This window comes from Dromiciops gliroides, chromosome 6, assembly GCF_019393635.1.
Source record: "Dromiciops gliroides isolate mDroGli1 chromosome 6, mDroGli1.pri, whole genome shotgun sequence".
Taxonomy (NCBI): domain Eukaryota; kingdom Metazoa; phylum Chordata; class Mammalia; order Microbiotheria; family Microbiotheriidae; genus Dromiciops; species Dromiciops gliroides.
The window spans coordinates 22,292,065-22,307,395 of NC_057866.1; the positions used below are offsets into that span (position 1 = coordinate 22,292,065).

The 15,331-nt window shown below is 38.1% G+C and overlaps 1 protein-coding gene across 1 annotated transcript; it reads left to right on the plus strand.

Annotated features, from left to right (window-relative positions):
• The first annotated feature begins 721 nt into the window (after positions 1–721).
• On the plus strand, positions 722–11,493 carry LOC122732931 (vomeronasal type-1 receptor 1-like). Its single transcript, XM_043973372.1, has 2 exons — positions 722–766; positions 10,517–11,493. The coding sequence occupies exon 2, from the start codon at positions 10,561–10,563 to the stop codon at positions 11,491–11,493; it is 933 nt and encodes a 310-aa protein (XP_043829307.1). The 5' UTR covers positions 722–766; positions 10,517–10,560.
• Positions 11,494–15,331: the final 3,838 nt, after the last annotated feature.

The following is a 15,331-nucleotide window of genomic DNA, read 5'->3' on the forward strand; positions in this document are numbered from 1 at the left end:
AGGCCTTAGCACTAGATTTACTTCCATTTTCAATAGCCAAAAATGTGATGAAGGTTATTCACTTTCTATTTGGCACAACAGGTACCAGGCTGCAAAGTACAGTCTAGCCTTCTTCCCCATTTTCTCTGCAGAATCTAATTCCAGCTTAATATAATCTATAAAATTACTTTTAAAATTTCTATTTAAGTGATTTGAACTCCTTATGCAAGTTAGATTGATTCTATTTCTAAAACTCCTATTGATTGAGAGTTTCAGTATTTGTGAATGGGATGGTGGAGAAGAGATAAATAGTGTTTGAGTGCTGGTATACAGACATAGCATCTCTGGTGTGAAGGCTTTTGAACTGCTTTTCAGGGCTGCTCATCCACCTTTGGTGTCCACCCATCTCCCACCTCTCATCTGTGGCTCCAAGATGCTGAAACTTTCACCTCTCTCTCTCTCCACAGGCATAGGGGAAAAAAAAATCTCTTTTTAACTAGCTTCTCATTAATCAGTTGCTATTTTTGACAGGGATTTTCCCTGAGAGAAAAGTTTGTTTCTCATGCAGACACACTTCAAATTCCTGTTCTGTCAAGGGTTCCTTTTCGAACCTATGACATGATAATAGCTCATAGGGGAAATGAGCTCAGACTCTGCTGTCCCTATATGTCTACCCCAGATATACCACACACACACACACACACACACACACACACACACACACACACACACGCACGCACAAATTTCTGCAATTCTATCCTGTGCCCTGACAGCAGAGAACAGTCTGGTGACTGATGCTGGGAGGCCCTAACCTCAGAGGCAAGGTTTGGCAAAGAATCCCTTCCAGGAGTCTGAGACCAGGCTTTCTGGAGCTCTTAGTGCTGGGATCAGGTAAGATGTCTAAGTAGGACTAATGACTGAGGGATCGTGGTGGGGGAGCATGGGGCTGAACAACACAGGAATAACATTATGCCTATTCTAGCCCAATTTAGGCTGGATTTGGGACTCTCAGCTTCTGTTCTCCATTCCCTTAGTTCATCCTTAGCTCATTCTTCATCACTGTCTTCACCCAATCTAATGCAGCATATATTATATATGTTGGTAGGATGAAAACAAGAGATGGAGAGCTCATATCTGGCAAAGGGTATATACCCTCTTCCTTTCCCATTATCTGCTCTGTGTCAGTGTAGCCCTCAAAAACTGCCAATTTGCTGTGGATCTGGGGCCTTTGAGGCTTTGTCTCTCCCATATCTCCTTCTGTTTTCCTCTCTTCCCCTGCCCAGGACCCTCCCTGGTTCCTAATGACAGTCAGAGAATAATAGTGTTTCCTCCGAAATGATACAAATCTCTCTTCATAAAGAGGACAAAACATGCTCTCTTTCTGTCTGTCTGTCTGTCTAGCTGCTTCCTGGTCTGTCCTGGCAGCGACTATTCAAGTATCCCGGTCTAATGGGAAGAGAGCTCTTTGTTTCTTGTAAGAGAATCTGGGAACGAAGGTTTGTTTCTAAATTTTAGACAAGTTGCTTTCATTCTCTGCGCCTCGGTTTCCTCAATGTAAAAGAAATAGTCCGACTTTCAATCCCAAGGAGTGACCACTTCCCTGATGTGGTTAGGACTACTGCTTGAGGTTTATATTTTGTTTGTTCCTCTGGTTCTTTGGGCAACACACAGATTGATCCTATGCAACTCGCCATACCTACCAAATTCTTCCTGTTCACTCTTGGGAGCTTCTAGATACACAAGCCTATGTATCCAAATATTCTTAGCTTTTCCCTGAGGTCTGTTGAAACATCCACAGCCAGAGGGGTTTGGGAGACTAAAGTTGACTGGTTCATATAATAATAATTTAGGAGGCTTGTGGATAAAACAAAAGACACCGTATCTTTGTTTGAACCCCTTGTTCTCTTTGGTTTCAATGTGTGTGGAGATTAAGTGGTAACATAGGGCAGGATTTTTTTTTCTAATTTCAAATCCACCAGGATAACACAGTCTTTCAAGGAAGAAAGAAAAGGAAAGGAGGAAAATATTTATTAAATGACAACCACATGGCAGGCACTGTGCTAAGCCCTCTATAAATATCTTCTTCTTTGGTCCTCAACACAAATCTGGGATATAATTTCAATTATTATCCCCATTTTATATATGGGAAACTGAAGCAAGCAGAGGTTAAATCACATAGCTGGTTAATGTCTGAGGCTGGCTTTGAACTCAAGTCTTTCTGACTCCAGACCCATAGCGACCACCTAGCTGCCTAGAAAAACAATGGCATCTCATCTTGCCTTAATGATAAGAGTTAGGGGACCATCTTGTGTCAGTTCCTTTAACAGGAATCTCACTATACAAAGAACTACAGCTAAGTGTAAGAAAGGAAGTCAGATGTTCTGATAGATGAAGGTAATCTGAGAAATAATGATAGCTAGAATTTATATAGCAATTTAAGGATCACAAAGCACTTGACATATGTTATCTCGCTTGATTCTCACAGCAACCCTGGGAGGTAGGTGACATAAGGCAGTATTTTTCTAAACATACTTGAACAGCAAAATCTTTCAAAGAAGAAAGGAAGGAAAGAAGTATTTATTAAATGTCAGCTACATGCCAGGCACTGCAAGTATTTTGCAGAAGTTATTTCATAAGAACCTGAGGACATAGGTGCTATTATTATCCTTGTTTTACAAATGAGGAAAACAGAACAGACAGAGGTTAGGTGACTTGCTCAGGATCACAAAGCTAGCAAGTTCAATCTTTCTGATGCTAAATCCAGCACTGTAAGCATCCCACTGTCCCTAGGGAAGTCACCTTTAAAATGGGGTATATAGAACTCCTCCCCCAAAAATCAGTTTGTTAATAGAACTGTAACAAAGACAAGGTGACTGGTGTAATGTCCCAAGATGCTGAAATTTAGAAGATGTAGATCACAATTCTAGTCCTTTGGGAAAAGAAAAAAAGGAAGGAAGGAAGGAAGGAAGGAAGGAAGGAAGGAAGGAAGGAAGGAAGGAAGGAAGGAAGGAAGGAAGGAAGGAAGGAAGGAAGGAAAGAAGGAAGGAAGGAAGGAAGGAAGGAAGGAAAGAAGGAAGGAAGGAAAGAAGGAAAGAAGGAAAGAAGGAAAGAAGGAAAGAAAGAAAGAAAGAAAGAAAGAAAGAAAGAAAGAAAGAAAGAAAGAAAGAAAGAAAGAAAGAAAGAAAGAAAGAAAAGAATTCTAGTCTTTTGGTTCACAGAAATAAGGTATGTTTGATTTCTAGTTTTGTTGATCTCAGCCTGTGATTTCATGACCTGAGGAAGCACTTGGTGTAGAAATACCCTCTCCCAATTCAGGTCAACCATTCTCCACCATCTTAGAGTTTTCTTGAACACAGAAAAAGTAACAAAGATTAATAATAATAAAAAATAACGATGATGGTAATGATTATAATAATGATGACAAAGCTGACATTTCTTTTGTGCTGTAAGGTTTACAAAAGCCTTTACACATATTATTTCATTTTGTCCTCACAACAACTCTGTAAAGTGAGTGTTTTTATTACCCCCATTTTACAGAGAAAAAAACTGTGGCTTAAAGTAGGCAAGTGACTTGCCAAGGTCATTCAACTAGTAAGTATCTAAAAAGGATTTGAATTCAGTTCTTCCTGACTCCAAATATAGTGCTCTCCTGTGCTCATAAAAACCCAGCCTAGTAGCTCACTACTGTACCCAACTAATATTTACTATGTAAAAATCAGGAAATATAACAAATTTACATGCCTCTAGAAATGTGAATTAAAAGGTACACCATATTCTTTATAAGCATCAAAGGTAACAGGAATATCAGGTAGAGAACAATCTTTATTTCCAGAAAGTATCAGAATCTCTATAGTGGAAAAAAGGATGGAGGGCACAAGGAATCAAACAATAGATAGTGATACATGAATTATACTATTTTCTAAAAGTGAAAAGGGATTATGACTAAAAATAGTAAGGATTTTTGAAAAATTTAACCTGATTCTAAACATACTGATTAGGCCTCTATTATGTGAAAGCAAAAGGAGGATAAGTCCTAGTTCTGATCTACTCATTTATTCATTAAACATTTCTTAGGCCTGTGAAAATATTTTTACTAATTTAGGCCTAATTTGGGGGGACTAATCTGACTGAGGTACTAATCGGGGGACTGTTGACTGGCTGGCTACCTGACTGCTATTAATATGGGCCATTTATAAAGTTCCACCACATTTGCTCCTCCCAAGTTGATAGGCAAAAGATTAAGAAGCCTTTTCCAATTTAACAGCAGAGGGTTTATTTATGAGATACAATTTAAACATAAAAATACAGGGAAATAAAACATACAACCTGACTGCTTTCCGGCATCTCTTTCCACCTGCCACGCCTGGACCTTCTTCTAGTGTTCCCCTTCTCTTGTCCGCCCCCTTCAGCGTCACTCCTTTATCCTCTGGAGCCCCCCTTTCTGTCTGTTCCTCCCTTACTGTCTTCCTTAATCTCCCGGCCCCTCCATTTTCCTAATCTCCAGTGTCGCCCCAGCTCTCTTAATCTTCTGGCTCTTAGCTTTTTCTCCATCCCCCCTCACTGTCTAACTCCCCGGTATATATCTTTCTTCTCTCCACTCAAACCTCTGGGCTCCCTGCACCCTTGTACACACCAAACTAATCCACCAGCTGCACTAGGGCTGTGGCCAGGGAGGTTCTACCATATCCAGGGGCTGTGCCCCCACTGCACACGAGGGACCTCGGCACAGGCTATGCCAGAGCCCGGCCTGGATGAGCCCGGGATCTCTGGGATAGATTCTCCTAGGGCAGAGGGAGCTGGGGCTTTTTCCCCCAGACATCTGACCTGGCATCCTGTAAAACTCACGAGGCTTTTTTGGCTCAGCTGAAGCAGAGGGGGAGGGGCACCAGCCCCTCTGACAGAAAAAAAAAAAAAAACCCTGAGGGCCTAAGGCTTTTTAATCTCAGCCCAAAGGTAGGGTCCCCAAATCAAAATAAATTTCCACAGGCCCAAACCATGTGCCAAAGCACTATAACTGTGCTAAGTGCTAGGGATACCAAGAGAGGCAAAAAGAAGCTCATCTACTAGGGAATGACTAAACAAGTTGTGGTATATGAAAGTAATGGAATACAATTGTGCTACAAGAAATGATGAGCAGGCAGATTTCAGAAAAACCTGGAAAAACTTAAGTGGATGATACTGGGTGAAGCGAGCAGAACCAGAAGAATAATGCACACGCTAAGAGCAACACTGTGTGATGATCAAGACTGTGATAGAATTAGCTCTTCTCAGCAATGCAATGATCTGAAACAATTCCAAAAGACTCATGATGGAAAATGCTCTCCACATCCAGAAAAACAACGATGAAGTCTGAATGCAGATGGAAGCACACTATTTTCACTTTTTTGTTATCTTTTTGTTTGTTCTTTCTTGTGCTTTTTCCCTTTAGTTCTGATTCTTCTTTCATAATATGACTAATGCGGAAATCTGTTTAACATGATTGTACTATATAACCTATATCACATTGCTTGCTGTCTGGGGGAGGGGGAAAGGAAGGGAGGGAAAGAGAATAAAATTGGAACTAAAAATCTTATAAAAATGAATGTTAAAAACTATATTTATATGTAATTGGAAAAAATAAATAAAATACTATTAAAAATATAGATAAAACGTAACCAAGATTACAAGGGAAGCAGAAAACTGGGAAAGAATTTTTGAAACAAATAGTTCTGATAAAGGCTTCATTGCTCAATTACATACAGAAATGAGACAAATTTATAAAAATACAAGTCATTCTCCAAGTGATAAATGGTCAAAGGATATAAACAGGCAGTTTTCAGACAAATCAATCAAAGCTATCTGTAATCATATGAAAAAATTCTCTAGATCACTATTGATCAGAGAAATGCAAATTAAAACACCTCGTAGGTATCGTCTCATACCTATCAGAGTGACAAATATAACAAAAATGGAAAATATTGGATGCTGGAGGGGATGTGGGAAAGCTGGGACATTAATCCACTCTTGGTGGAGTTGTGAAAAGATCCAACAATTCTGGAGAGCAATTTGGAACTATACCCAAAAGGCTATAGAACTGTGCATACCCTTTGATCCAGCAATACTGCTGCTGGTTTATATACCAAAGACATTCCCAAAAAGAGAAAAGGACCTAATTGTATTAAAATATTTATAGCAACTCTTTTGTAGTGGCTAAGAATTGGAAATCAAAGGGATGCCCATCAATTGGGAAATGGCTAAACAAGCTGTGGTATATGATGATGTTGGAATATTATTGTGCTATAAGAAATGACAAGCACGATGACTTCAGAAAGGCCTGGAAAGACTTGTATGAACTGATGTATTAGTGAAGTGAGCAGAACCAAGAGAACATTGTACACAGAAATAGCTTTGATGAAGAACTGTGAATGACTTAACTATTCTCAACAATACAATGATCCAAGACAATCCCAAAGAACTATTGATGAAACATACTATCCACCTCCAAAGAAAGATCTGATCTTGATGGAACACAGACTGAAGTATGCTATTTTTCACTTCCTTTCATTTATTTTCTTTTATTCATTTTCTTGTACAAAATGTTTTACATAATTGTACATGTATAACCTACATCTGATGGCTTACTGACTCAGGGAGAGGAAGGGAAAGACAGATAAAAATTAGAACCCAAAAACTATTTTAAAATGTTTATTACTTTTAAAAATATGTATATATAAATAAAGAGGCAAAAAGAACCCCTCTCCCAAATAGTTTACAGTCTAATGGAGGCAAAAAAAATACAAATAGACACATACATGCAAAGCAATTTATGTACAGGATAAATACCAAATAATTTATAAAGGGAAAGCACTGGGATTAAAAGGAATAGGTGAAGGCTTCCTATAGAAGATGCAATTTTAGTTGGTCTTAAAAGAGATTAGGAAAGTCAGTAGCAGTTGAATATGCTTTTTTCTACTAGCCCAATAAATTAATCCTCTGGAAATTTGATTGGTATGTCACTAAATAATTCAATTATTTTAGATGTAACAATTTGAATTATATTGTTTCAACCTACTCAGTCTTCATTTCTGTAAAGAGTAGTTTATAGTTGCCTTTATTTAATTCCCATCTTTTCTTTGGTGGATAAATATACAATTCTGATGATATATGTGGATTTATTTTATATCCTGCAAATATCTCTGCTAAATTTTTATTTCTATTATTTTCTTTTAGTCTTACTATATAATCATATTATCTGAGAAAATGAAAGTTTTTTATTCCCCTCATTTATTTTCATTTGTTTTTCTTGTCTGACTGCCATAGCTAAAATTGACAAAACTATGTTAGTTATGGTGATAATACTTATCCTTATTCCACCCCTTCCTCTAATTTGAAAGGACTTCAAATTTAAAATGAACTTATCTTGCATTCCTATTATAGAAATAGTATAAACTCTTTCCAAAACATTGTTGTTGATTATTTGATTATTTTTCTTTTAATTTTTTTTGCAATTCTGTCATTAGGGATATTGAAGTATAGTTTTCTTTTTCTTCTTTGTCTCCTGCTGTTTAAGATATTTGGGGAATTTCTTAGTTTATTGGGGGTCTGTTCTTTTCCTACTTTCATGCAGGTTATGTAATATTAGAATTAGTTCTTTAAATGATTGATAATAGAATTCACCTGTAAATCCATCTGATACTGGAACTTTTTTCTTGAGAAGTTCAGTTTTGACTTGGTAAATTTCTTTTTCTAATACAGGACTGTTTATAGATTTTTCCATTAACCTGGAAATTAATATCTTGCCAAATCATTCATTTGATCTGCATTTTGCTTTTATTGGCATAATACTTTCAGATAACTTGTTTATTTCATCTTTAAATGCAGTGGATTTTCCTTTTTCAGTTTTAACATGTAACAATTTTTTTCTCTCCTTTTATACAGAAAACTATGTAACTGCTTCTTTTATTAGCTTTTAATTACAACTTTTATATATCAATTCAAATTGATTGTTCTGCTATAAATGTTATTGATTTCTTCTTTAATTTCCAGAATTTCTATTATGGTGTTTAGATCAAGGAGTTAATTTCTTATTTGCTGAATTCATTCATTTGTCCTCTCTCACTTTTGTTGATGAGTGTATTTAGAGGGGAAAAAAAATTCCCTCAATTTTGAAAGGAATACACCTAAATCCACAACTATTTTTAAATTTTATTTTCCAATTAATAGGCTTTTCTTTTTCTTCATTCTACCCACCCTATTTTATAGAAACAGAAAAATAAGACATTCCTTTATTGTCCATGAGAAAAAAATGCATTTGTAAATGTATTGAGATTCAAACACCTCGGTCATACTCCATCATCAATTCTCTAGAATCATAATAGATCCTTGCAATGATCAAAGTTCTTAAATTTTCAAAGTTGTTTTCTGTTTATAAAAAATTGATGTTATTGTATAATTGTATCGCCTGCTACTGTTCACCCTACATTATATAAAACTTTCAAGTCATCCTTTTCATCATTTCTTATGGCACAACGCTATTTGTTACATTTATGTACCATAATTTTGGTCATTCATTTCCCAATTGATAAGTAACCCTTTATTTCCTAGTTCTTTGCCACTGCAAAAAGACATGCTATAAATATTTTATATAGATCAGTCCTTGACCTTTTACTTTAGTGCTTTGTAGTATACATTTTTAGGGATATTTCTGGGCCAAAAGATGTGAGAGTTTCGTGATTCAGGGGGCATAGTTCCAAAAGACTTTCCAAAATGGAGAGACCACTTTATTGCTTTACCAATAGTGCATTAAAATACTAAAATATATATATATAGATATAGATATAGATGCATAGATATATTTACACATATGTATATGCATGGATATATATATATAGAGAGAGAGAGAGAGACAAAAAAAATACTCTTCTCCTTAGGGAGCTGAATTTTTTAACATCAAAAGAAAAAAAATCCAACAAGTTTTCTGTCCACTATCTGTAAAAGAGTGAAGGTATCCAAACTGACACTTCCAAGCATGATTCACCCCTCTTAAGTACTAGTTATACAAAACACCCTCTTAAATGACCTTACTATGTTCCAGGATCTCTGCTACACACAAGGGATAGGAATAAAAACAACCAAGACAATCCCTACCCTCAAGGAACTTACATTCTAATAAACAAAACAAATGGAGAATTACAGAAGGAGGTCTGGGATGTGCGTAGTGGGTATGATGAAGTGATGGAAGAGAAGTGGCCTGGAGACACAGGCCCTAGAAAGATAAGTCAAAAGCTCATGTATTACAACTGATGAGCCTAGGGAGAGTCCAAGGTACAAATACTGTGGAAATTTATTTTGATTTGGGGACCCTACCTTTAGGCTGAGATTAGAAAGCCTTAGGCCCTCAGGGTCTCCCCCCTCCTCCTCAGCTTCAGCTGAGAGAAAAAGCCCCGTGGGCTATACAAGACGCCAGGTCAGACAGATGGGGGGAAAATAGCCCCCAGCTCCCTCCGACCTGAGGGAGCTATTTGAAGGATCCCGGATGGCCTGTGCTGAAGCATGAGGCTCGAGAGCACCGCCCCCCCCCCCACGAGCTGCAGCTCTGGCTGGTGGATTAGCTTGGTCTGTGGGGGCGAAGGAAGCCCCGAGATTTGAGTGGAGAGAAGAAAAGGTATATATAGACCTGGGAGTTAGCAGGAGGAAGACTTGGGAGACGGACTAGATAAAGAAGGACAGACTAGAGGAAGGAGACTAGAGGAGACGGACTAGAGAAAAAAGGAGCAAGGACGGACTAGAAAGAAGGGGGGCTGACTAGAAGAGGACAGACTAGAGGAGACTTGAGGACGGACTAGGAGAGAGGCTGACTAGAGGGGAGCCCAGACAAGGACGGAGGAGAGTTCAGTTTGGAAAAGGAGAGCCGGGTCTGACAAGGTTACAGGCCTTAATACAAACCAGGGAAAGTGTAACGTGCCCTGAGGCTGGAGGCGGCTAAGGCCCTTATTCTATTCAAGAAGTTCAAAGCGCAGCAGGTGGGAAAGAGATGCAGTGGAAAGAGACCGCAGGAAAGCAGTCAGGTTGTACACTTTATTTCCCTGTATTCCTAATTTGAAATAGTATCTCATAAATAAACTCTGCTTTGATTATTTAGTTAAGAGCCTTCTTAATCTTTAGTCTATCAGTTTGGGAACAGTGGTGGAACTTTATAAACGGCCCACATTAAATTAACCAAGTCAGATAGCCAAACAGTCAAAAGTCCCAGAATTAGTACCCCAGTCAGCTCAGCCCCCAAATTAGGCTAGTCAAATCAAAAATATTTCACAATACAAAGGAGGTAATGATCATATAACCCAAGAGCAAAAGACATTACTTGGAAACAGCTTGAAAGTAGTGTATTACTAGGATACACAGTAAATGATTAATACATATTGGTCTGTTGATTAGTTGCATACATGTCTCATGAATATTGCAGTGGCACTACTTATCTGGAAAGGTTAGCACAGGTTATGGAATTTTATTGGAAATTCCTCACTGTGGAAAAGTCACATTCCCTTGTGTTTCTTCCCAGGTCACTTTGGATCTGACGGCAAAGGTCCCCAGGGCCCCCAAAGAATGATCTCTCATAAAGAAGGCTTGAAGATTGTCTACTTGATTGTGCTTTTCTTTGGAGTCCTGGGGAACATGTTCCTTCTTTATCTACACAGCCTTAAGTTCATCACTGGTCACAGGAAAAAACTCATAAGCCTGATAATCATCAATTTGGCTTTGGCCCATGTCTTGATGATTCTTTTCAGGGGCGTTCCCATAATAATAGCCAATTGGGGCTGGAAATCCTTCCTAAATGACACGATGGGTAAAATCTTAACTTACTTCATAAGAGTGACCCGGAGCCTTTCTCTTTGCAGTACCTGCCTCCTGAGTGCCTTCCAGGCCATCACCATCAGTCCCAGCAGTCTTAAGTGGGAAGAGATTAAAACTAGAGCCCAGAACTGGATTCCTGCTTGCTGTATCCTAAGCTGGGTTTTCAATCTACTTCTCAATATTGTTTCCCCTATGAATATGAGTAGTCCAAGGAACAGCAGTAATGAAAGATGGAGGATTGGGCACATTTCTTTTGACTTCCAGGCCATAAGTATTATAAAAATTTTAATGTGTGAGTCAGTTGTTGATGCTCTGTTTGTGGGTCTCATGATCTACTCAAGTGGCTATATGGTGTTTGTCTTGCACAGACACAACCAGAGAGCCCAACACATTCACAGCATCAGCCTCTCCCCCAGAGCCTCCCCTGAGATCAGAGCCACCAAAGCCATCCTGATGCTGGTGGTCACCTTTGCCTGCTGTAACTCACTCAGTTCCCCTTTTGTCATTTATGTGGTTTCTGCGAGAGGAACTGAAGACTGGGGGCTACGTTTGACAATTGTACTTTCCATATTTTATCCAATAGTCAGCCCTTTCATGCTGATCAGCATTGACACCCAGATGCCCAGGTCTTTTGCTACTCTCTTAGGTCTGAAGAGCTCTTTTCAGGAAGGACTCTCTAGTTGAGAAGAACTGCTGGGGGAAATGGAAAGAATTGGGCATAAAAGGAAGCACAGAAAAGCAGGGTAACTTTGAAAAATGTGTAGCATTTATTACATAGGATTTTTTTTAATTGTGAAATAGAAATTCAAGTTTTACGTCAAATCCACTTTTTATGTTGTGCTGTATACGTGTAAATGTTCTTTTCTATCTTTTGTATTTAAGTTCAAAATGAATAAAAACTTTTAAAATCGGAAGCAAAGATCATAACAAAAATCCCATAGAAAATAGCTTTAAGTTTTTTTAAACATATAGAAGTATACCTGAGACACATGAGATTTATATAAAGACAAATGGAGCAGTTATGTGGCATAGCGAATTAGGCATTGGAATCAGGAAGACTCATCTTCATGAGTTCAAATCTAGCCTCAGACACTTTACTAGGTGTGTGACCCTAGGCAAGTCCCTTAACCCTATTTGCCTAAATTCCTCATTGGTAAAATGAGCTAGAGCAGAAAATGGTAAACTACTCTAGTAACTTTGCCAAGAAAACCCCAAAAGAGGCCATGAAGACTCAGACGTGACTAAAACAAATGAACAATGAACAACAACAATCAATACAAATAAAGAAGATTATTGGAAGAAAAAAAGGTTTAAATAGGTAGTTGAATATTCATTCTCCATTCTGTTATAGTAATATAACTAAAATGTAGATATTTTCTAAATTAATTATAAATTTAGTATTATATCAAACACATTAAAAAGGGAATACTTTGTATAAGTAAACAATAAGTTAATTGTATATAGATATGTATATTTTAAAATACATATATATAAACATATGCAAAGAAAAGGGTCTAAACTCTCAAGAAGGAGAATAAGAAAATCCAAAACAGAAGGGGCAGCTAGGTGGCAGTGGTTAAAGCACCGGCTCTGAATTCAGGAGGACCTGAGTTCAAATCCAGCCTCAGACACTTGACACTTACTAGCTGTGTGACCCTGGGCAAGTCACTTAACCCTTGGTGCCCCACAAAAAAGGAGGAGGAGGAGGAGGAGAAAGGGAAATTGTATTACCAGACATCAAACTATGCTCTTAAGCAATAGTGTCAAACAAATAAAAATCGAGGCAAAAAACATATACAGAGATCCCTTATAGGCCACATATTGACCATTCTAAAATGTAATGTTATCTATGTTTTGTTATATTTTCGTTTTGTTCAATATTTCCCAATTACATTTTGATCTGGTTTGGGCCATATCTGAAAGTGTTGTGGGCCTACGGATCATGTTTGGCAGCTCTGTTACATACCGATAATCACCAAAACAATATGATAATATTTTTAAAATATAGTTAAGCACAGTAGAAGAGATTGAACAATTCAGAACAGATGGAAATATAATAGCCCAGTGTCTGATAAATCAAAGAACATAAATTACATGGGAATGGACTCTTTATAACAAGAACTGTCAAGCTACAATTATTTTGTATAAAAGTTCCCTAAAAAGGAAGGTTAAAGGGCTATGATATATTGCCGTATGCCCCTCCTCATCTTCACTTCTATTTCTCAGATCTTGAAGGGGGAACAAAAAGAGTTAAAATAGTTTTCAACTACAACTTTTGACCATTTTCTGTCTTTTATTTAGGGAAGAAACTACAGTAGAAAAGTAAAGGGATTTAAAGAAGAATGGGGGAGATGGCAGTGTAGACATTTTTTTAAATACTTCGCGGATATGGAAATAAAGGCAATCAAACAAATTGGCATCTGAGCTGACAATTTGCTCAATTCACCGTAAGCTATGGATTTCAAAAAATGCTATTTAGACATTTAAATTTACCCTGAGTGGCAGCTAGGTGGCGCAGTGGATACAGCACCAGCCTTGGAGTCAAGAGGACTAGGAGTTCAAATCCAGCCTCAAACGCTTACTATGTGACCCTGGGCAAGTCACTTCACCTCAATTTCCTCCAAAAAAAGAAAAAACTGTACCCTAAGATGCTGCCATGCATATTAGGAAGAAGTATAGTGAATTGCTATGTTGGACATGCAATAAAGAAAATATGAGGTTGAAGTCCACCTCTTATGCTCTCTCTGTGCTCCTAGAAAATCTCCTAATCTCTCTGAGATTCATTCAGTTCATAGGGACCTTCAATCACTTAATATAGTCAGATAAATTCCTAAATTATTATTAAAAATACAAATGGATCACATTTCCAACAAAACTGATCATAATCTTTCAGAGGGAAAAATGGGACTTCAATGAAAAAGAGGACTTTCAGGTATTCATGATGAAAAGACCCTGAACTGAATGGCAAATTTGACTTTCAAATACAAGACCCTAGAGAACCATAAAAAATTGGAGTTGGGGGACATACCTGGGGTTGTGCAGTGGTTGACTGTCTTGTGTCTGAGGCCAGGTTTTAGCTGAGATCACCCTGGGTCGAGCATGGATGCTTTGTCCACTGTGCCACCTAGCTGCCCCATGATGACATCTTTATGGTTAAATTGAGGGGTGACTGGAATGCACTGGGGGAGGGGGAAAGGCAGAGGTAGCATGGGGTGAAATCCCACATGAAAGAAACAGGCAAGGGCTTATGGAGTGGGGAAAGAGATGGGGGAGGAGCAATGCGGCAAATGAACTTTACACTCATCAGAGTATTCTCAAAGTCCTTAATATCATCAGAGTTGCCTCAAAGAGGGATTAACACACACACACACACACAATTGGGTGGAGTAATCTATTTAAACTGGGCAGTAAATGAGCCTAACACTCATCAGAATTGGCTCAAGGAGGGAATAACAAACACACTCAATTGGGTGGAGTAATCTATCTAACCCTTCAGGAAAATAGGAGGGGAAGGGGATAAAGAGAAAAGGACAAAAGAAGGGAGGGAAGATTGGGGGAGGGGACAGTCAGAAGCAAATCCCTTTTGAAGAGGGATAGGGTGAAAGAAGATAGATAATAGAGTAAATATGATGGGGAAGAGAATAGGATAGAGGGAAACAGTTAACAATAGTAATGAAAAAGAGAAAAGGGGGAGGAATTGTACAAAAAATATTTATAGCAACTCTTTGTGGTAGCTAAGAACTGGGAATCAAGGTAATGTCCATCAATTGAGGAATGACTGAAGAAGTTGTGGTACATGATTGCAGTGGAATGATATTGTGCTATAGGAAATGACAAACAGGATGATTCCAGAAACACCTGGAAAGACTCATATGAACTGATATATAGTGAAGTGAACAGAACTGGGAGGACATTGTGCATAATGACAGTAGTATTGTTCAATGAGCAATTGTGAATTACTTAACTACTCTCAGTAATACAATGATCCAAGACAATCCCAAGGGACTAATGACAAAGCTTACTATCTACCCCCATAGAAAGAATTGATAAAAAGAGCACTTGTGGATTGTACATATATAACTTGGTTGATGTCTTGTGGAGGGGTGGGGGGAGGAAAGGGAGGGAGGGAGAAAAATTTGGAACTCTAAATCTTATGAAAATGAATGTTGAAAGTTACCCTTACATGTAACTGGAAAAAATAAAATACAAAAATTTTAAAATACAAAAAATACAAATACTTTTATATAATTAGAAAAGACTACTTAACAATAATCCTAAAATTTTAGTCAAATGTCTGACATTGGGTCTACTCAGATTTATATTGATATCACACAACCCAGATTTTCCAAATCCTAAGAGGGAGGGAGGGAGAGGGAGAGAGGGAGAGAGAGAGAGAGAGAGAGAGAGAGAGAGAGAGAGAGAAGGAGGAGAAGGAAGAAGAGACAAGTGTGCAATAAGACTAATAACTGACACTCATATAGAGCTTTACAATCTGCAAATTGATGTGGCAACTAGGTGGCAC

Excerpts from the sequence above, each read along its gene's own strand:
- LOC122732931 (XM_043973372.1), top strand. The coding sequence starts at position 10,561 with ATGATCTCTCATAAAGAAGGCTTGAAGATTGTCTACTTGATTGTGCTT.